The sequence below is a fragment of the Danio rerio genome, chromosome 5, assembly GCF_052040795.2.
Source record: "Danio rerio strain M-AB ecotype USA chromosome 5, GRCz13ab, whole genome shotgun sequence".
NCBI classification, from domain to species: Eukaryota; Metazoa; Chordata; class Actinopteri; order Cypriniformes; family Danionidae; genus Danio; species Danio rerio.
In genome coordinates, this window is record NC_141025.1 from 15,167,721 (window position 1) to 15,191,501 (window position 23,781).

The following is a 23,781-nucleotide window of genomic DNA, read 5'->3' on the forward strand; positions in this document are numbered from 1 at the left end:
CAATGAACACTTATTTCTATACTTTTTTTATTTTATTTCATATTTGCCAAAAAAAACCCTGACTTTTCCAGATTACTAGCTGGAGGACAAATAGAGGACACCTTATTAGAACACCTTCTAACAAGGTTACAATGCAATCATACAATGTAACTGTTTCTCACACTTCACAACCTCTAAAATAACAAAATAAGAGCTATGAGGGCTGAGCCGAAAGGTTGCAGTCCATCCCTTCTCACCCTGTCCTCCCTATTCCCTCCCTTCTTTGATGTCTGGCCACAGTATAGCATATGATATATGAGCAGCCTCTCTTTATTGTGACTGCCTCTGTACTCACTGTGCCAAGAGCCTGAATATAGACAGAAGTTGTTGCACTGCACTAGCCCAAAGAACTACAATGGGCCCCTTTCTTCCAAACAATTGTTCCTCCGCAAGACACAGAGAACGGGCTACAGAGCAATGCACAGGCCCCCTGTAGAACATGCATTCTCAGACATGGCCCAACACTACCCTGTGAAATCTGCTGATGCAGAAATTATGAGATCAAAGAGAAACATTGGAGCCTTGTATGGAGTCTATACTAAAATTGTTGGCTAATAAATAAAGGCGTTCTAATTGTCTAATTAGTAGAATGTTAAGGGATGTCAGGTGGTGTGCTGTGTGATATTGCTACAAAATCTCAATGTCAGGTTGCCTTATTTCTGTATTTGCTAGTGTTAATGATATTGTATTTTGCTGTTTTGTATTATCTCACTTACCTACGCAATCACAGATTGGAAAATCAGGTTGAACATCTTTCCCAGGTGTATCAAGCAGGTTCTTGGTGGGAGTGTCCAGGTAGCGCAATGGTGACTCAAGAAAACCTTTAAGTGAAGGTGAGGAGGGAAAGATATCCTTGGTGGGAGTATTGAAATCATCACCCTCTCTGTCTGCAGAGAAACATGCAGTTGTGGAGAGCACGGTCACACCATTGGATGATTCAATCTTCATACGTTTATTTGGAGGAGAAAAAGGTGCAACGAAGGGGTTCTGTTGCTTCAGAAATTCAGACAGGAGCTCCCCTGAAGGTTTCACATCCAATGCACATTCCTCACTTTCCTGTTTGACAGTACAGAGCTCCTCAGGTGGCAATGGTGTTTTTTCCTTCTGTCTTTCAGGTATGTCCTTTTGACCTTCGTTCATGGGCTCAGACTCATTTGTGGGAACAGGAGGGCAGTTGTTTGGCTGCTTTAGGGATGGTGACTCGGGTCTCAATTGTCCTGAGTTTGGGTGCGACTCGGTCACCACTGGTTGAACAGGGCCATTCTCTGGGGTCTCGGCTGCAGAAGCTGCAGTGTCCCCAAACTCCTCCTCAAACTGCCGAATCAGCTCTTCAAATTTTGGATCTAGGTTACTGAGGCCAGCCAGAGAAGGAGATGGCTGTGTTGTAGATGTTTGAGGTGTGATACTGGTTGTTGGGATGCTGTCATTTGATCCAGCTGAGCCTGGGCATGCTATTACCTTCTGGGTTGATGGTGCTAGGACTGACACAGGGTTAGTAGAAGAATGACTATTTTCAGAGATGGGTGCACTACTGCAATTTATAATGGATTCCTGAGATTGAGCTGGAGCTGGGTGGCTCTCAGCCACCTGAGTGGGGGGAAGCCCAGCTTCCATGCCTGGCAAAGATGGAACAAGCTGAGCTCGGGATGGTGCATAACCTGGAGAAATGAGAGGTGGTTTTGATATTGTAATCTGGATCTGTGGTAGAAAAGTTGGCTGGGAAGCTTTTTGTTTATGCTTCTTGATAACAATCGGTTTGGGTTTTGGAAGAGGTGTGCCCAGTGGACCAAAAGGCCCACCAGCTGGCTGCTTTAGATGAGAACTTTGAGCACCCTTTTTCTTTTTAGGTTCCTTGTGTTCCTGTTTGATGTTAATGAGATTCTCTGGAATAGTCTGAGGCCACCATTTACGAAGGTCCTGACAAGCCATGTGGGCTAATGGACCATATGTTGGGGAATTAGAGAAGAGATTACGTTTATGATGAAGGTGCTGCTGTAGTGCTGCCTGAGTTGAGTGCCTAATGGTGGAGGATAACTGCTGACCCTGAAACTGCTGCTGGCCATTTAGCATCCCTTCCTGGCCCATGACTGAGCATTCTGATCCCAGGTATTCTTTTGTTTCCACCTCCTGCTTTATGTGAGGCATCCCAGTAAAGCTGCCCTTATGAACATCCTGTAAGCTGGGGTGAGGGAATGGGAACTTGAACGGGTGCTTTCCACCGGTGTCTCCAAGAAGTTGCTTCAGCTCAGACACTGGGTCACTGCTCTCATGGGATGGCTTTGCAAAATGTTGTTTAGAGTCTGTGTTTGCCATCATCCATGCATTGCGAGGGGAGTTTTTCTCACAGCTACTAGCTGTGCCCTGGTTCCACTGCTGAGGTCGAGGATTGGGGCTTGATGCGTGCATATTTGTAAATGGGGGCTTGGAAGATGGGTATGAGGAAGAATAATGAGAGGAGCTAGGAAAAATGTTTGCTGTAGGGGCCTCACCCTTAGACTGAGGTCTCTGTTGCTCCCATGTTGTAAGCTCTTGTTGAGGGTAATGATTTGACTGTGGAATAGCAGAGGTGGCAGAGGAGGACAACAGAGGACCAGGTGATGAAGAAACAACTTGTGGCATGTTCTGGTGGTAGGAGGTTGGCAGATGCTGATGGTGATTTGCAAGTGAAGACTCACCAGGAGGTACAACAGTTTGTGGGACAGTGGCAGACAACTGGGTCAGAGCCTCAATTGCAATGGCTGTTTGCAAACTAACATTTCTTTCCTTGGCTATGGACAGAACACTAGGGGAGCAGGGAATAGGTGCTGGTGGGCCAAAGGGTCTAGGAGTAGAAGGCTTGTTAACAAGGGGCTGTGGATTTGTGTCTTGCACACACAATGGTTTACCTCCACATTGTTGAGGTTGGGATTGGGAATAATGATGCTGTTCAAGTGGCTGTTGAGCCGTACCCGAAAGATTACAGGAAGTTTTATTCTGACAGTTAGTCACCAATTTAATTTGCTTCTCTAGCCACTCCAGGTAATCAGGGCAGTCTGGGCCATCACAATCACAATTAGGTGGCTTGTGGCCATGACGGGCCTTGCTCAGTGCTGCCTGCAGAGTGTTTAGATCTTCAGGGGGGCAAAACGCACCATCAACACCTTTCTTTTTGGCCTCCTCACCTCCATTGGACATTTCCTGATTGAATCTTTCATACAGCTGAGCTGTAGGGGTCGGTGAAGGTTGGTGGTTGGTGTAAGGTGGCAGTGAGCCAACAGAAAAGGCCACCAGAGTTTGTGCATCCTCCATATCCACATCATTTACTGTTGTGCTGGCATTTTGACCACTCCAAACACCTTGTTGAGATTCAGGATTTGACAACTTCCCAGTATGCTCAAGGACCCAGCCTGGTGTCTGGGAAATACTTCCAGCCCCCTCATGAAAGTTATGCTGGTGTTGCTCCTTGGTTGCATCTCTGTCTTCATTATCACAAACATTTTCTTCATTAGATGCATGTTTGCTAAGCCCATTAGAGAGTTCCTGGTTTAATAAGCCTTCTTCCAGGCGTTCATGGGACCCAATTTCCATCTGGCCTTTTCCTCTGGGGCCATCCACTGAACCCACCACAGAAACAGTCTGTAGAAGAGCAGAAGAAAACATACAAATTACTTCACAGTAGTTTGGCAAAGTTACAGTGTAAATGCAAGATTTCAGTCATTATATTTCTAGCTGTGATGTGATGCATTTATTACACCATACAAAAATAATGGACAAATACTATAATAATGCATTAATTACAGGCTAATTCAAACAAATATTGTTATAAAATTTTCTACAGAAACAAAGACATGCTGTTGACCTCTACTAACTAAGGTCAATGCGAATTTTGGAAAACTTTATACTTTGGCTGATGGAGAAATCTTAAGTCATCATATATTCTGCTTAATTTCACTCTGTCCACTCAAGCAAAAACATCCCATGATGACAACATACCTGTATATTTTTCAAGAGCACAATGGAGAACAAATTGGAACCAGTTCAACTGTCTCATGCAAATACAAACCCATATTTACAATTATAATACAGCTCACAATTCAAAAGCAAACATACTAAGAATCACTTCCTGGTTCCCAGTTTTCAAAAATCATTTTGGCTGTTCTTTGAAATCCAGTTCTTTTTTATGTGAAAGAGTTGAAGAGATGATTGTTCAAGAAACTGTGAACAGGTACCAGATTAGTGTGAAAGTTTAATATCTACATGAATCTTTTTGACATATACAATGATGTATCTGTAACATAAATATATATATATATATATAACCATTAGCTTATGTAATTGAAAGTTGCTTGTTTTTATTGATCTTCTCTGCCAAGAGTGGATAAAAACCTCTATGCTCTTCACAAGACAAATACAAGGCTGTGTCCATGATAAGGCCATATCTTACAAAAGAGGACCTTGTGGTTTCATCATGTTTGCCATATATGAGGAAATCACTCATTTAAAAGTAGTATGCATAGCTCAAATCTACTCAGATATTTAAGCAGTAGCAAAGCGTCGACAATATTAGAACATACAATACCTTACATAAGTCTTGTTGTCTATCCAAGTTTTAGGAACAACAAATAATAACTTCTAGTTGATCATTTGGTATCAGAAGTGGCCTATATGAAGCCTCTAGATTACGCTTATTTTACCAAAATAAAAGATGATCAGGGGTTGAATTTTAATTATTTAATTAGGACATTAAGGTCTGACTTTGCTTAGACAAAAGTCTTGTCACTTGACAGAAACAATGTACAGTATAGAATAAAGAGTCATGGTGCAGTGGAAAAAGAATTAATATTGTGAATGACTCCTATGAGCTTGGAGGACTGCATCCATACATCTCAGCAATGACTCAAATAACTTATTAATAAAGTCATCTGGAATGGCAAAGAAAGCTTTCTTGCAGGACTTTCAGAGTACCTCAAAATTCTTTGGATTCATCTTCAATGCTTCTTCCTTCATCTTACCCCAGACATACTCAATTATGTTCATGGTGACCGGGCTAGCCGATTCTGGCGCACCTTGACCTTTTTTGCCTTCAGGAACTTTGATGTGGAGACTTTTGTCAGGTAGTGTAGTATAAGAACTGTTCTGCATAAACCCAAAGTTGTTAAGACACCCAAGACAAGATGTGCATGTTGAAGAGCACCCAACTAACTCAAATGCATTGGAACTAAATGACTGTTATTGTCCCTTCATTGGGATAGGCTCTCTGATGGGTTATTGACCTTATTCTTCACGTGCGAGCGGGCACAGCCATTGGAATCTTTTTGGAACGAGACTTCTGCTGTCACTCACTTCCATTGATTTCTAGATGTTGAAAACAGCTCGAATGCTGCTTGATGTTGATATTTTCTTATTGTATTCTACTGCATAGCCATTAGCACACTGTAGAGTAAGTAGTTTGCCCGTTTTCCACCATTTATTGTTCATTTCTCTTATAAGCAACTGAATCGAAAGTTCTGAAACAATCGTAAAAACGAGCGAACTTCTGCATCGCAGAATAAGTTCAATACTAATAGGCAAATTGTTCAAACACTTTGAATTCATCCTCTGTGTTGGTGTCTGGTTAGACCCCCAATGGGGGTGTGTGCCAGCCACAGAGCAGACTAATTGTGTGTGTATGTTTCAAAACATGTGTCAGACAGTGAATGCGAGCTTGCACTCTACTTGCCAACACCGGTCACACTTCAACTCTTCAAAAAAGCCGAACCACACAATTGTTACAACAGGAGCCTTTTTCCTCTTTTCGGTGATGCAATAAAAACTCACGTGCACCCCGTCACGCAGAAAACTTTCACAATACAGTCTCAGTGTCACCACTGGGTTCAGAAAAATGCCCAACACATGCAAAAAACACTAGACAGGTTTGCATTCCAAACCTTTGAAAGCTCACATGTGCCATGCAAGACAGCTATCAGATCAGTGTTACACACATATATATACCCTCTACACCTGCAAATAAACACCTGTCTGACAGCAGAAACACGTGCAATTATCTGAGGCGTGCCAGGGTTTTCATTGCTGCCAAAACTCTCCCCCTCTCCTTACATACACACAGCTACTACTACTACTACTACAACACATTAACACGCCCAACCAGAATAGACTGTAAAACCGGTTTTACTCAGTATAAGGAGGTGCCCTTTAAACTCAGGCTGTATGCGTGATCTACTATGCCTCAGAAATGATACACAATTAACCGACTTCTCAGAGGTTGACAGCCCAAAGCAATTAAAACAGAAACTGCAGATGGGGTTAAAAGCTTAGTAGTAGACAGCTGAACATGGTAAGACACGCAACTCCCCCCCTCCGGGTACTCCTGTATATATCACCATCAAAATACAATGCATACAGAGAGGAATGAACAGAACCGTGTCTACTCACAGTGGTCTAGCTGTCCCAATAACGTTGCTGAAGAGACAAAGGTGGGAAATGTGGACAGGAAAGTGCATGGAATACAGCGTTTACAAAAAAGTGCCTAATAATAAAAAAAGAAGACAGCCTGTGAAAAAAATCCACTATGGGTTCCTTTCTCGTCTCTTTCTTTCTCTCTCTCTCTCTTTCTCCCTCTCTTCTAAAGCAGCCAGGCAGTGCGGCACACGGACGGACGCACACACACTCACGCACGCACGCACACACTCTGTCATACACACCTCCCCCACGCGCTCACTCTGTTTCTCTTCCTATCGCCACTGTCGTTTCTCTCTTTCTCCCTCTTTCATTATGTCTCTCTGCTCCTCCCTTCCCTTTTTCTATATTCTTCTTTTTCTTTCTGCTTTTCGCATTCGCCGTCTGCTTACAGGCCCCCCCCCCTCTTTCTCTCGCTCGCTTACTCCCTCCCCCTCCCTATTTTTCTCCCTCCCTTCATTTTTCTCCTCCCCCTCCTTTTTTTCTGTGTGTGCAGAGTGAGAGAGGCCATTATCTGAGCCACACTGGGCACGTACGATGGAATGGTGGAGCGCACAGGAAATACAGCCGCTGCAAAGCATCGAGAGAGAGAGTGCAACTGGCAGACTGGCTGGCTACTGCGCTAAATAAAGGACTGTATAAACAAAGATCTATGGCTCATAACACAGCATAGATCCATTCAAAACAAAAACGCTCAGCTGTTTGTTATTTTAGAAGGGCTTGGTGTCACGTTTTGATGTTCAGTTTGGGCTCTGAATTCTGAGACACTCCATAAGATGGAGGCTGCAGCAGTAAATGCAGTCATCTATTGACACACTAAATGGCAGCTGCTGTGTGATAACAAGAATAACACAAAAAAGACAAGGAAATGGAAATGACTGGCTCCGATGTATGCTCATGTCATTGATGCGTTTTTTTTTGTTTTGTTTTTTGGATGGTGTTGGGCTCTTTGCTGTGCATTTAACCTTGTAAACATCATAACATTCTGATTTTGAACAGATGATAGCTAGGAGAAGATTCTTACAGGCACGGCATGCACATGTGCTAACACCTAACCGAATCTAGACACTTTGAAAGGAATGGCAGTCGTCAATGTTAAATATGAAGAATATACATGGGTGTGCTTGTAGAGACGGTGTGCTTATGTCAAGCAGAGGCAAAAGAGTCTCGAATCCGAGGAACACAGGATGTGAGGGGGAAAGCACAGCAACTCTAAGAAGCAACCACAAGGTACAGCGAGGTTAACAGGAACCGCAGAGAGAAAGGAAGCACTAAGTTTGAAGTGAAAATACTGCAAATAAAACAACACGTGCATTTATGCACATGCTTTTTTTGGCTGTTTAACTAGTCTGAATTGTCGATGACATTTGTTCTGTTCGCAAGCGAAACAGAGCACCAAGGTGGTTGTGCATTGATACAGAAGATCCGATGTTTGCGTGAGGGATTCCGGGGTAGGAGATAGCAGAAGACAGAGACAACGATGGTAAGCAACTGTTCAGTTTGAAGGACAAATTGGTGAGCGTTCTCGTAGTCCTAATCATTTTCTGCTTTGGCATTTCTCTGCTTTCTTTCCTGCTTAAAGACTTTATTTAATGCCAACCCATCTCTTCGAAGCTTCTCAGCTGGGTCTCGCATACTCGCTCTTTTGTTGCCATCTTTTCTATCTCTACCTCTCCCTTTTCTCAATGAGCTTATTTTTGTACTTGCCCTGTTCAGTAAGTGCGATGGCAATCTTCTTTGATAGTTGCTGGAAAGCCCCTCTGTAGAATCATTTTAGCATTATGAGGATGTGATCGCAGACTGCATAATGCGCAATTTGTATAAACCCGCATAACCTCTTGCCATCTTCGCGACTCTTGTCGTCTTTCCGTCTGATCAGTGTTTTTCTCTCCCGCTCGCTCTCTCTGTTGAGTCCTGCCAGTTGGATCGCCACCGTCAACACAGTGAAGGCAAGGCAACCCCATGGACTAAACACACAGAACCAAAGCCTGAGCAGCGAGGTAAAGTGCACTGTCACTGGCGGAGAAACGAGTGAATGAGAGCGAGGAAGAATGGAGAGTGGAAACCGTTATGACGTTGCAGTTACGTCACCACAGTCATTTAATGCTCTCGGTTGGCGATAGAGGGCCGGGCAGATGTGTCATAACACATATTGTGGATGTGCCTCCCCTTACACACATTCGCAATGGCACTGAAGTGTGGTCCCTCACTCATTTGAGCGTGATGCAGCAGTTCTTGTGCCCTGCAGTTACCTCACCCGTCTGTTGCAAGTTACGGCACATAAAAGCTCAGACGAGGGAAACCAGGGTGCTAACAAAATATGCAGCAATGCGGAGCTGACACAACGCCAGTTACAATAAAGCAATACCACCAGCCCTCTTTTGTTCACATGGTGACATTAAACTTCTTTAATTACCACAGCTCAGAAGCAATAGACCACAATCATTCCCAATGAATTAATAATTTTAAAAAAAACGACAGAATTGAATATTTTAGGAATGTTGTACCTTTAAAAAAACGACACTAGGTAGTTGCTAATACTGTAAGACAAAATGTATACATACCTGGCATATATAATCAGCCCTACCAAGCCATATAGGAAAACCTTGATTCACCTATATGAACAGGGGTATCTTTGCTTCCAGATTACAGATAATTCCTGAGATGTCTTGTGTCTTTTCTCTTAATTCTCAGACATTTTAACCAATGGAGTCACAGGCATCATCAATGTCACAAAACACTAAAAAAACAGGGGATGTGAAACTAAACATGTCTCAGAAAGACTTCTGTGATGGAAAGATTTAGCATTTGAACAACACCCCAAAGGTGAACACTAAATGCTCTTCTAATCATGTTATAACTCATTAGATTTGTTGCACTATAAAACCACGCTTATAAGACATGCAAGGTCATGCTTGAGAAATCCGAGTTGTTGACCTACTACTGCTAGACAGGAACAGAAATTGAAATTTGATGCGAGGCAGATGTAACTAGCTGAGACACTTCCCCTGTAAAAACCATGGGCAGCCACTGTGTGATTGTCACACAACTGGGACTAGTGAAATGCAAAGTATATAGTAATTTACTGATCAGGTTTTGGACAATATTGACCGGTAATAGTTACAAGTTTGCATTCCATATAATATTCCAGTCTTAAAGATTGTCATCAGAAACTTGTTATGCTGATTGTAAGTGTCTTTACTTCTTGATAGTGTAACGGTTATTACTCGATTTCCTCTGCACGCGGCTTCCAAAGTCACGATCACGGGACCATTGTAACCCCGCCGGTCCTATGCCACCCAACTCGCTCCGAGCTGGTATCGAACCGACGACCTTCCGCATGGGAGTCAGTTGCTCTAACAAGGAGGCTAAAGACCATGGCCTCTAGCGTCTGTCACTAGAGCACCTTTAGAGGTCAGAGGAGTGAGGTTTACCTGCACAGCACTTACTAACTGGCCTCCGTTACACTCACCCCCCTAAACCTCACTCCCATCCGGGTCACGGCACCAATGTAACCCCGCCGGCTCTACACCACCCAACCCGCTCCGAGCTGGTTTCGAACAAGCGACCTTCCGCATGGGAGTCGGGTTCTCTAACAAGGAGGCTAAAGACCATGGCCTCTAGCGTCTGTCACTAGAGCACCTTTAGAGGTCAGAGGAGTGAGGTTTACCTGCACAGCACTTACTAACTGGCCTCCGTTACAATAGCAATGATTATATTAAGTGGTATTTATGTATTTATATGTATTTTAGGCCCAATCCCAATTCTATTTTTGTACCCCTACCCCTTCCCATTGGCCCTTACAACCAAGTGTTAGGGGAAGGGCCACTTGTTAACTTGTTAATTCCACTTGTAATTAAAAAATGATAAATCTTTTTAGGATGCCATGCAAATGATTTAATCTAACTGAAATGATACTGCGTGACACAGTAGCTCAGTGATTAGCACTGTCACCTCACAACAAGAAGGTTGCTAGTTCAAGACCCAGTTGGCATTTATGGAGTCTGCATGTGTTCTCATGGTGGTCCGGTTTCTCCCACCATCCAAAGACATGCGCTATAGGTGAATTGACAAAACTAAATTGGCCGTAGTGTATGTGTGTGAACGAGTGTGTGTTTCCCAGTACTGGGATGCAGCTGGACGGGCACCTGCTTTGTAAAAGATATGCTGGATAAGTTGGTGGTTTATTCCGTTGTGGTGAGCCCTGATGAATAATGGGACTAAGCTCAAGGAAAATGAATGAATGAATGAATGAATGAAAAGGTACTTGGTTATTTGACAGATGACACACCACCTCAATATTTTATGTGACTTTTTTCATGATCGTTCTGTCTCAGGAACTGAAAAACTAAATGCAATCTTCAGGTTCAGGCATATATAATAAACGATGTTTTCTGCTTCCTTACCAACAATATTTAAACAACACTAATGTTTAATTAGTAACTCCCATTAATAGAATATTACTTCTCAGGTTAGCAAATTCTGAGAAAAACTGTCACCGATTAGATTTTTGTATCTTCTTCTAGTTAATCAGTGTTGAATGATTCATCGGTTGCTCATCTCAATTCTCAAACATCCACAAAAAAAAAAAAAAAAAAAAAAACACCCACACAAAAACAGAAAGCTAAACAGAAACAGCTAAAGTGAATGCACAAAGACTAAAGAAATAACTAATCCAAGGTAAAACTATGACTAGATGAAAAATTCCAGAGTTTTAAATAACTCATAAAATCTGCATATTAAACAGCTTTAATGTTTTTCATACATGAAGCCTCAATCTGCACCCCATAATGATGGAGCAAAAAAAAATGATTTATTAGAAAGGAAAAACTTAATTTCATGACACAATTAGACCTACTGTATAGCCTGATATTTTTTAGGTTTGCCATGACAAGCCTTGCAAATCTTCTCAAGTTTTTCACAATCAGACACTTTTGTTTTGTTCAAACAGTTTTTTAAAAATCCAAGTTGGCTTTATGTGCCTTCACTCATTTCAAATATGATCATGGACCTCAACCAGAGTGACTAATAATTTCAACAGTGACCAGTAATTTCACTTACTAAGGCTTTTTCTCAGTTTGGATTGGAGGCCAGCTCTAAGAAGAGTTCTGCTTGTTTGAAAAGTCTTCAGTTCAGGATTTGGATTTAACATGCTCTTGTGTTCGTTTAATGCAGCAGCAATGTTTGTGGTTCTCCCCAAAAAAACTATTAAACTATTAAGACTTTATATATATATATATATATATATATATATATATATATATATATATATATATATATATATATATATATATATATATATCATATCATATATATATCATATATATCACTTATTTATCACTTGACTTCTAGGTGATCATTTTGAAAAGTGTCAGAAGGTAGATTTTTCTGATGAATCATCTGTTGAACTGCATCCAAATCATCACAAATACAGCAGAAGACCTATTGGAACCCACATGGACCCAACATTCTCACAGAAATCAGTCAAGTTTGGTGAAGGAACAATCAAGGTTTGGGGGTACATTCAGTATGGGGACGTGCAAGAGATCTGCAGAGTGGATGGAAACATCAACAGCCTGAGGTATCAAGACATTTGTGCTGCCCATTACATTACAAACCACAGGAGAGGGCAAATTCTTCAGCAGGATAGCGCTCCTTCTCATACTTCAGCCTCCACATCAAAGTTCCTGAAAGCAAAGAAGGTCAAAGTGCTCCAGGATTGGCCAGCCCAGTGACCAGACATGAACATTATTGAGCATGTCTGGGGTAAGATGGAGGAGGCATTGAAGATGAATCCAAAGAATCTTGATGAACTCTGGGGTCCTGCAAGAACGCTTTCTTTGCCATTACAGATGACTATCCGCTTGTTAAGTGTGACGTCACGCGGAGCGGCTTCCAGGTCCAAGCGTTCTATTAAACTGAATGTGGAGATTCATGAAATGGTAATAATAAACGTTTACAAAGCGATTTAATACTTTCGAAAGTCACGATCGCAATATATATGTCCATGCCTAATATCCGATGGCCAGAAAGTGATTCATTGTTTTATAAATTTTTAAAATTTTGGTATTTGTTATGCAGCAAGCCCAGAGATTGTTATGTACACAATGACTTTATGTAAAATTATCTTTAATGTGTGATAGGAATAAAACGCGATCATAAACGAATGATTTCTCCACTCAAATGAATGGCGGCTTGGACCCGGAAACAGTATACATACGTCACAAACACGTCACCACTTAACAAGCGGGTTAATAAGTCATATGAGTCATTGCAGAGATGTATGGATGCAGTCCTCCAAGCTCAATATTATTTTTCAACTGCTGCATGACTTTATATTCTATACTGTACATTATTTCTATTAAGAGACAAGACTTTTGTCTAAGCAAAGTCAGAACTCACTGTCCTAATTAAATAATTAAAATTCAAAACCTGATTTATTTTGGTAAAATTAGCGTAGTCTAGAGGCCTTTGCCTTTCATATAAGCCACTTCTGATACCAAATGATCAACTAGAAGTCAAGTTATTATTTGTTGACCCTAAAACTTGGATAGGCAACAATACTTTAGTTAGGTCGTGTAATATTTACTCCTTAGAACAGCTTCCTACTTGTGTTAAACATTTTTAATTAAAGGAAGTTTAATAACAAACATTAAAGACACAATATCTTTTCAGCAATATGAGATATTTCACAAGTCATTTGTTTTACATTCTTGACCACGTTCTATGACCACAGCACTTGGAATAGCACTAGCCAGAACTTACACACAGCTGTCTTTCTTCCTATTACAAGTCAGTCCACACTCCATTTTTATCTCTCTCTCCCTCCCTCCCTTTCATTCTCTATATCTGTTTACAAAACCTCTCCCTTCAGTCCAGAGCCGAAACACTTTCACATGTACAGATAAAACAAGCGTCCTCTGAACTAGGGGCCCAACTACAGGCTAAACCTCAAACTTGCTTTCTAAGAAGTGTATACGGCTGCGTGTAAGGGCACACGCGCGCACTCGAACACACACAGCGATGCAAATAAGCCAGGGTCACTGAGTGCATTAGGTCTGGGGCACATCATGAATGGCGCAGACAGTCATTGAGACTATCAAGACATCCAGTCTCACCCATTTTCTCTGTAATCCTCATATCTCTAGTTTAACAATCTCCCTTTCTTATGCCACATTTTACTTACAACCTTTCCCCCTCCAAACCTGGTCCCCTTACTTTAGCTTGCAGCTTATTTTTAGAGTCACCTCAACTAATGCTTCTTACTTTATGGCAATGTGTGTAGGTCTGTGTGTCTGGTGTAGGATTTCGAGTGCAAATGTCTGTGTGTGCGTGTCATAATTTGTCCTTGCCTGACACATGGCACATGCAAGTCACCACGCACAACTCAGCTGAGAGCCCCCTCCTCATTTTAACCCAGCAACACTCACAAAGGGAAAGGGAGAGACAGACCAAGGGAAAGAGGGAAAGAGACAGAGAGAGAGAGAGAAAGTGAGGGGAAGCAAAGCAGAAAAGACATAAGGAAAGAGGGGGAAGGGAAGGGAGGAGCGACCCTCATCACTCAATAAGATGGTGGGAAAGGAGGAGGTATGAGACGGAGGAATAACACAACCTAAAGAGTGGTCTTTGTGCAAGAAGTTTTGGAGAAGGAGAAAAAAAGAGCTGATGAAATTTGACAAGGGGGATACGAGAGAGGTTAGCAAAAAATAGCCGACTGGTAAAGAGATGAAGCCTTGAAAGAGAAAAAGGACAGAGAATTGAAAGACAATCGTGTTAAAAGAGTAAATGAATGACACCATACAGATCCTTTTCAAAACTGGAAGAAACCTGATACATTAGCCTGTTTTGTTTGGTTATATGGCAAATAATCCTTAAAATATTGATGTACAAATCTCAAAACTGGTGAGAAAACTGCCACTGATAACCCAAAAACCTTATTCTGTATAACTTCTATGACAAAAGAAGCCATCAGAGAGAGAGAGAGAGAGAGAGAGAGAGAGAAAGAGAGGATACATTCTCTCCAGTTCTGCACAGTGGCTGGTTGCCAGCCTTGTTTCTCTCAGGAGTAAGGCTAAGATTAGCTCCCCATATGTTCAAGTCAGGCGTAGCTGCTCTTAAAGGGCCAGGGTCTCTTTTAAAATGGTACAAAGTACACTGCAGCACTGTATGCATGTCTTTCTTTTACAAACAGTTGCAATCCAATGAGTAAACACACCAACAGCCAATCTTCTTTCATGCATTTGCACTAAAATTTAGATGAAACTGTATATTAAATGTCAAGTGCAGGGGTGGCCAAATAACAAATGTGTGTTTACACTAACCGGCCACTTTATTAGGTACACCTGTCCAACAGCTCGTTAACGCAAATATCTAATCAGCCAATCACATGGCAGCAGCTAAATGCATGTAGACACGGTCAAGATGAGCTGCTGCAGTTCAAACCGATCATCAGAATGGGGAAGAAAGGTGATTTAAGTGACTAATAATGTGGTTGTTGGTGCCTGACGGGCTGTTCTGAGTATTTCAGAAACCGCTGATCTACTAGCATTTCCATGCACAACCATCTCTAGGGTTTACAGAGAATGATCCGAAAAAGATAAAATATCCAGCGAGCGGCAGTTCTGTGGGAGCGGGTCAAAGGAGAATGGCCAGACTGGCTCTAGCTAATAGAAAGGCAGCAGTGACTCAAATAACCACTTGTTACAACTAAGGTATGCAGAAGAGCATCTCTGAGTGCACAACACGCCAAACCGTGAGGTGCAAAGGCTCACCAAAATTGGACAATAAAAGATTGGAAAAACGTTGCCTGGTCTGATGAGTCTACATTTCTGCTGCGACATTTGTATGGTAGCGTCAGAATTTGGTGTCAACAACATGAAAGCATGGATCCATCCTGCCTTGTATCAACGGTTTAGGCTTGTGATGGTGGTGTTATGGTGTGGGGGATATTTTCTTGGCACACTTTGGGCCCATTAATACCAATTGAGCATCGTTTCCACGCCACAGCCTACCTGAGTATTGTTGCTAACCATGTCCATCCCTTTATGACCACAGTGTACCCATCTTCTGATGGTTACTTACAGCAGAATAACGCGCCATGTCATAAAGTTTGAATCATCTCAGACTGGTTTCTTGAACATGACAATGATTTTACTGTGCTTAAATGGTCTCCACAGTCACCATATCTCAATCCAATAGAGCACCTTTGGGATATGGTGGAACGGGAGATTGGCATCATGGGTGTACAGCCGATAAATCTGCAGCAACTGCGTGATGCCCTCATGTCAATATGGATCAAAATCTCTGGGGAATATTCCCAGTACCTTGTTGAATCCATGCCATGAAGGATTAGGCAGTTCTGAAGGCAAAGGGGATCGAACCCGGTACTAGTAAGATGTACCTAATAAAGTGGCCGGTGTATTTGTATCTGCATATATATAGTTAGAAATTAGACTCTCTAGAAACAAGTTCATAGGAAATACTGTGAACATTTCCTTGCTCTTTTAAACATCGCTAAAAATATTTGAAAAAGAAAACAAATTGTACAGGAGGGCTAATAATTTTTGCAGACATGCAACAATATAGCAATTTAAAGAAAAAAAAAAAAAAACATGCTTCCTTGCTTTACTATACACAATCACGTCTGAAAATGTAATTAGAGGACCCAAAACACTGATATGCTTTTGGTCTCTATATTCATTTCCATGTAAGTGAAAACACAAATTATTGAGGCTAAGAGGCAAGATGAACAGAGAGAGATAATACACCATTATTGAGCTAGTTCTCAGCTGACGTGCCACAGTACATCCTGTCCATTCATTTTTCATTAACTGCAGTAGTGCAGTCATCTATTTCACAGGGGAGGTAGTGCCACAAGCCAAAGTCAAGCGCAAAGCATGTGAATGCATCTCAAATTGGCTTTACCAGGCAACAGACTGAAACACACTGGGTGCAAGGACTCCGAAAGAGAGCTTATTTATTTCAGCTAAAGAAAGTATTAGATCACCAAGCAATTATCTCACATCATGCACTACTTCCTAACCCTGTATAACAACTAGCATTTTAGTAGAAAAGTTATTTCTTTGCCACAAGTGTGACCGAAAGAAATGACTGTTTTCTTGAACACTCCACCAATCTTTCATTATCTTTCAGAAATGGATTTTCTCTCTGCAGGTTTGCTGCTGGATAAATCGAGGTTTCCAGATGATGTACAAACAAAACAAGTGATGAAATCACCATAGAGTCATGTTTATATTTTTTTCTGACAAACCCACCTATGAATTGTTTCCAAAAGATTTATCTGCATATTAACCGGAGAGATTATTTTATCATAAATTAAAATGAGCCAGTTCAGTCTTTAACTATACAGGTTATATTGGTTATGGTAACACTTTAGTTTAGGTCACAATTGATGCTATTAACTACTGGCTTATAACCTTTTCTATTATTAAGATATTAACTGTTCATTAGTAGTTATAAAGTATGAACTAATTCTACATCCCTGATCCTATCCAATACCTAAACCCAACTTCTAACTAACTAACTAACTAACTAACTAACTAACTAACTAACTAACTAACTAACTAACTAACTAACTAACTAACTAACTAACTAACTAACTAACTAATAACTAGTAGTGTTGGTTAATGATTTGTTAATACTCTGAATTGTGACCTAAAGTGTTCCCCAAGGTTTTAGTGACTTCATAATAATTCAACACAGAGAAAAACAGACAAAGATCTGTAAACGTTTATATTTGCTGTATCAGCTTTCAGCCTACTGGCATTGAACGAGATAGTTGAAGGTGTCTTAAGGATCATCTAAACTAGGGCTGCACAATACATCATTTCAGCATTGATATTGCAATGTGTGCATCCGCAATAGTCACATCGCAAAGATATGCAATGTCCAGGCTAAATTATAGTTGACCAGGAGCTACAGAATTGTATTTAATCACTGTGCTTATATGAAATTGATATGATTTATGTAAAAAAAATATTTCTTAATTTGATTTTTTGTCTTGTTTCTAGTCCAAATATCTACATTTCATAGCGAAAATAAGATTATTTCACTTACCCTGCTGGCAGATCATTCCCGTAAAACCCGCAAAATAATTGTTATTTTCACTTATTTCTTCAGACAGTGAACACTAAACAATATTTTTACTATATATATTTTTTTATATTTAGACTAGAAACAAGACAAAACAAAGTAAGACGAGCATTATTTTTTGCATTGTGACTATTTAATTTCTGTACCAGAATACTGTCAGACTCCTCTGAGAACTTTCAAGCCATCCTCTACCTGTACTTATATCGCAGAAAAATAAAATATCAGATTTTTCCAATATCGTGCGGCCCTCCTTTATGAAGAATCATGCATACATTCATTGTAAATATACTTTTCAACTGATCTTCCTGAGTCTAGTACTAATACAAACACAAACCACACAAACACATCCACAAACCAGCTATACTTGACATTTAAAAATGCAAAACAGGATGCATGGTCTGTTGAAGTGTGCCTTTTTTAAGTTAAAACACTTTGCTATGCCAGGTTAATATGGTAAGACAACTATATAAGGCATTTGTAGGCTGATTTCCTCAAAAGGTACAGTATACTTGCATCAAAACAGTACTTTGTTTTATTGTGCTTGGTTGTATTGCTTTGTTACAAGGGCGCAACAATGTATCGTTTCAGCATCGATATCACAATGTGCACATCTGCAATAGTCACATTGCAGGATGTGAGATGAGTTTATGGTTGGCCAGGAGCCTTAGTTTTTTTTTTAAGTCTGCCTTTATCTGCCTGTGTTTTTAAGGTCTGCGACTGTATGAACATTTCAAGTTTAAAGCATTCAGGTATAAGAAACTGTACCATTTGTAACTTTAATAAAGCCACATTTGATTTGTTATTTATAAAATAAAGACAATGTAGTGTTATTTTTCATTCGACTTTTCCCATTTCTGTAGCTGAATACTATTTGATGAAACCGTAAAGCAACATTGCTTGTAGTTTGTTTATTATATTCATGCATGATTCAATCCCCTATAGCAGGGATCATCAAACTTGTTCCTGGAGGTCCGGTGTCCAGCAGAATTTAGCTCCAACCCTAATCAAACACACCTGAACAAGCTAATGAAGGTCTTACTAGGTATACTTCAAACACCCAGGCAGGTTTGTTAAGGCAAGTAGGAGCTAAACCCTGCAGGGCACCGGACCTCCAGGAACGAGATTGGTGACCCCAGCATAGCAATCAATCTGAGTCAATAACACCTTCCATATAGACTTATTGAAGGCATCTGATGAATCTGTATTCATATCGCAATATTCATTGCAGAAAAAAAAAATCGCAATGTCAGATTTTTCCAGTATCGTTCAGCCCTATTTAGCACATCCCATACAGGTACAGAGCTTAACTTTGTGATGATTAGCTGGGTGGACTAATCAGCGCTCTCCATTATTGTCTTGTTTACTGTTGGTTACTAGGTTACAACACTACAGTCAACCACTCTATAAACTTGACGGAAATGCAACTTATTTTCATTTATTTTTTACATTTATTATATACAGTTGAAGTCAGAATTATTAGCCCCCTTTGATGTTTGTTTTCTTTTTTAAATATTTCCATAATGATGTTTAACAGCAAGGAAATTTTATATTTTTTCTTCTGGAGAAAGTCTTGTGTGTTTTATCTTGGCTAGAATAAAAGCAGATTTTAATTTTTTAAGCACCATTTTAAGGACAAAACTATTAGCCCCTTTAAGCATTTTTTTTTCTCGATAATCTACACAACAAACCATCGTTATACAATAACTTGCCTAATTACTCTAACCTGCCTAGTTAACCCTTATTAACCTAGTTAAGCCCTTAAATGTCGCTTTAAGCTGTAGTGTCTTGAAAGATATGTAGTAAAATGTTATTTACACACATCATGGTAAAGATAAAATAAATCAGTTATTAGAAATGAGTTATTAAAACTAATATGTTTAGAAATGTGCTAAAAAAAATCTGCCCACCGTTAAACAGAAATTGGGGGAAAAAAACAGGGGGGCTTATAATTCAGGGAGGGCTAATAATTCTGACTTCAACTGTGTATATACAGTTGAAGTCAGAATTATTAGCCCCTCTAAATTATTAAACCGCTTGTTTATTTTTTCCCCAATTTCTCTTTAACCGAGAGAAGATTTTTTTTTAGCACATTTCTAAACATATTAGTTTTAATAACTCATTTCTAATAACTGATTTATTTTATCTTTACCATGATGTCTGTAAAATTTAATATTTTACTACATATTTTTCAAGACACTACAGCTTAAAGTGACATTTAAGGGCTTAACTAGGTTAATAAGGGTTAACTAGGCAGGTTAGAGTAATTAGGCAAGTTATTGTATAACGATGGTTTGTTCTGTAGACTATCGAGAAAAAAATATAGCTTAAAGGGGCTAATAATTTTGTCTCTAAAATGGTTCATAAAAAATTCAAAACTGCTTTTATTCTAGCCGAAATAAAACAAATAAGACTTTCTTCAGAAGAAAAAATATTATCAGACATACTGTGAAAATGTCCTAGCTCTATTAAACATAATTTGGAAAATATTTGAAAAAGAAGAAAGAAAATCGAAGGGGGCTAATAATTCTGACTTCAACTGTATATTTAAACTTTAAATTTTAAATGTTTGATGAGGTTAAGGTATCTTGTGCTGCAGGGCTATATTTTTGTAATATTTATACAATATTCTAATGATTTTTGGCATAATAAATATAATTAAGCAAAGATCATGTGGTTTTTGTGATCCATTATGGCTGCGCGATATTGGAAATGGAAATTGGAATCTGACATTGCGATATTTTATTTGTCTGCCATATATTTTGTGATATGCGTATGATTTCAGCAGATGGCTTGAATAGCTCTATCATTAATGTAGATTGATTGGGAAATTTTAAAGCGAAGTGAATCAAACAAATTGCAAGTGAAAATATTCAAGATAGAGCAAACGCAAAAGTGAAGTAAGTAGTGCTTTATGGCTCTAAGAGTCGAAAAGTACTAATCAGACATTCATGTACAGTAATTGAATAATCAAATGTGATGTAAAATAACACAGAACAGTCTTCATTGCTGATCAACTACAATCTCACCGATAAACCGTATTTTATTTATTTTTGGACTTTTTATTACTCTATATTCATCTAAGAGCAACTCACACTGCCGAAATGTGCAAAAATGGGAATCAAGAAGTGTGTTAATATTAGTGATGTACCAAATTTTTGGCCACCTAAAAATTATCATCCAAAAAAAATGTTAAGCCATTTAATGGACGCTCTAATTTTTGTGGCTTTGGTCATTGTTGGGGTACTCTTGTAAATCTGGAAGCAACAACTTATATCTGAATATATATCTTTATCGATCAATATGAAAAAAAATTGTCATGATTGCATTTTGCCATATCGCCCAGCCCTAATCCCACTTCAACATTGCGGATACTGTGATGTGACTATTGCGAATGCAAACACTTCGATATCGATGCTGAAATTATATATTGCGCAGAATTAATCCAGTCACAGGTTTTTTAGACCTTGAATGGATGTAAAGCCATGCAGAAGACCTCTGAAAACAGTTAGAAAAAAAGCATATAAAGAGCAAGCATGAACATGCTTAAATGTTACAAACTTCAAAAGGTACAGCAGATCTCAAATGACCCAGTTACTGCTCAAAAACACCAAAACAATGAAAAAGTTGAGAACTGAAAATAGTTGAACTCAACAAACTGGTTTTGTAAATACCAGTTTAGTTAAATGAATCATGTTTTTCTAGTCCTAGCATGTACTACTGAAGAGAATCTTTTCAAGTTCACCCACTGGACTTTGGAATATTTGTTTAGGACGGTGGGCAGACAAGGAAAAAACCAGACCTAACAATGTTACACAAACTGTGCTTTGAATACAGTTCAATCATTTATTTTTTTCAAGAAACTGGTCATGTGGTGAGAGACTACAGCCTCTAAGCTAATAAAAAAAAACACGTTTACAGCAATTTTACCATCCTGTTTTCTCAAAAGTCAACTTCAGTGTAAGTCATAACATAAATCACAACTCGTCTGTTTTGGAAGTACTAATTTTGTAACAGTAATTCAGTAGCACGTTGAAATTAAAACAAGGCTTCCTGTCTTTTGCTTCACCTTTAAAGCTCAAGCTCACAAACCATTTCCCCTCAGAGGCACACGTTCACATATACATACACACAAACACCACATCACGTGAGCAGCCGCATGGGCGGGTCTGGACTATAATTACAGCTGTGATGTCATCTGCCACTAACTGTTGCCACAAAAATCTAGGTCACAATTAACCCTTTCCTGTCAAGTCAGGGGATTCCGCACACTTCGAAACAAACCATTACTACAGACTTTCCATGAGCACTTTAATGTGGTACCGACTCCCATGCAAATTTTGGAGCCTGTTAAATGACTAGACTAGGTTGATGACATAGATTTATCCAACCAATCAAACAATACAGCTTTTACAAGCAGAGGTTCTCATGTTATGATTGTTCCCACCACAACTACAGTACATTACGTCAAATGGAAGCCAAGCCAAAGGAAAGACACACTACAGAGAAATGACTGCTCTTCAAGTCTGCTTTGAAGTACTACTCAACAATTTCTGGGTAGAGCTGAGTAATTATACAACAACAGAACTTAAAGTCATCGCATGGTGAGTGTCACATCACAGCAGAAAGCTTGGCAATGCCAATCCGGTCATCCTAATACAAAGTATTTTGAGAGCAAATCAGCATGTGAAGCAAGCCATCTTCTCACGGAAAATTGGCAATTTGTGGTCGGACAACAGCAAAGCATGGCAGATGGGGGTTTGTTGGGCGACTAGTAAGCCGCACAAGCTAAATTTACAGACAATACTTTCAGGCGAGCAAAATTTAGCCATTCTTTAACAGAATACATCCGTGTGAGGTTATGTAAGACTTGATGAGTGTGTGTGTGGATTTAGTGTCAAAAGATCATACGAACCCACACAGCCTGTTCCAAATTAACTAGCACAGATTATTCAATCTAGATTAATTTAGCTAACAACGAAGCTGAAGTTAAACCTGCCATGGTGTGGTCTGAGTGCACAAAGAAGCGCTGACACCACCGGTGCTCTACTCCAACATCTAATTTCGCATATTCGCTGAGTATCATTCACTGCAAACTCTCACGCTCAAGGCTCGTCAAGTCTCTCTGATGATACTCTAGTCCATAAACACTTGGCCACGTGCTCGCTCACATGGACACACACAAATACCAGCAACGTCACTGCGCATGCGTTCGTGACCCACTAACTTTTACTCCCTTTACCTCAGATGACTGGAAACTTTTGGCAGTCCCGCCTGCCACTCTTTTCTCTGCTCCCTGGCTTGAGCGCAGAGAAAAAGGAAGACAGACAGACTGACAGACTAAGCGAGAAAGAGAAAGTGTGAGAGAGAAGGAGGCCACCTCCTCCGCCTCTCCTCTCTATGCCAGGCGAAGCTCACGCCTACGTCTCATCCAATGAGCGCAAAGCCCGGGTCTCTTTAAACCCGGGCCTAGTCCTCGCAACCATCCTCTCGCTGCGCTCTGCCTTTAGAAGACACACTAAAAACACACTGCTGCCAAACGGACCACGGCGCAGCACTAGGATCAGAAACCGAGGCCACAAACACCAAAGTCACACCTGCAGCACACAGGTGGATGCCTGAACGCAGCTGTCGCTTCAAGCCGAACTACATCTGGGCACGCATTGGGCCTGTTGAGTCACGCAAAATACACAAATCATCAAATGCAGCTCAAAATGTTACTGTTTCTGATTCATACCCATGATCAACACATCAGGAAGCAAGATCATATACAGTTGACATAACAAGACACATAGCAAGACTTTATTTAGCTCACCTCTTTAGCCAGGTTTGGGATTACAGGCTGGGTATTTTTGTCTTCAAAATATTCCACCTTCCAGGACAATCATGGAGGGAAAAAAAAGAAAGAAGGATAATCGGTTAAGAAGAATCAATAATGAATATAACTATTCAAATGATCCAAAATAAATCAACAAAACAGAAATCAACCTTGAGTCATACATGTTTTAATTATGACAGGGCTGGTTTTAATGCATAAAACAGAACAAGTTAAATATTTGCTCGAACACTGGCATTTGTATTAATAGATTACAGCCATTGTTGATGGAAAGCACACCTGCATGGAATAAAAAGACATTTAACTGTGAGCTAGTTGTTTCTGAGCCATATATTTCCTATAAACCCGTGCCGTTCAGAGTC

The 23,781-nt window shown here is 40.0% G+C and overlaps 1 protein-coding gene and 2 long non-coding RNA genes across 8 annotated transcripts in view; 2 read left to right on the forward strand and 1 right to left on the reverse strand.

Moving 5' to 3' along the window:
• The window catches only part of tet3 (tet methylcytosine dioxygenase 3), a 67,232-nt gene that overhangs the window by 13,892 nt on the left and 29,559 nt on the right, over window positions 1-23,781 (reverse strand). For 3 of the 4 annotated variants that reach the window (NM_001327945.1, NM_001327946.1, XM_087251136.1), the window contains 2 exons: window positions 23,399-23,455; window positions 756-3,654 (listed from right to left, as the gene is read on the reverse strand). In NM_001327945.1, coding sequence (NP_001314874.1) covers window positions 756-3,654; window positions 23,399-23,455 — 2,956 coding nt within the window. Of the gene's footprint in view, window positions 1-755; window positions 3,655-6,450; window positions 6,761-23,398; window positions 23,456-23,781 lie in introns of those variants that run through there. The other variant, XM_087251135.1, reaches the window with a different exon arrangement.
• Window positions 6,984-10,350, forward strand: LOC147843891 (uncharacterized). The gene is made up of 3 exons (XR_015491017.1): window positions 6,984-7,957; window positions 8,057-9,687; window positions 10,182-10,350. It is a non-coding gene; the product is annotated as an uncharacterized LOC147843891 (long non-coding RNA).
• LOC141385774 (uncharacterized) lies at window positions 18,265-23,744 on the forward strand. 3 transcript variants are annotated; one of them, XR_015491014.1, is made up of 3 exons: window positions 18,265-18,560; window positions 18,723-19,052; window positions 20,161-23,744. It is a non-coding gene; the product is annotated as an uncharacterized LOC141385774 (long non-coding RNA). The 3 variants fall into 3 exon arrangements; XR_015491015.1 differs by having other exon boundaries at window positions 18,267-18,555; window positions 18,709-19,052; window positions 20,167-23,457; XR_015491013.1 differs by having other exon boundaries at window positions 18,267-18,560; window positions 20,167-23,399.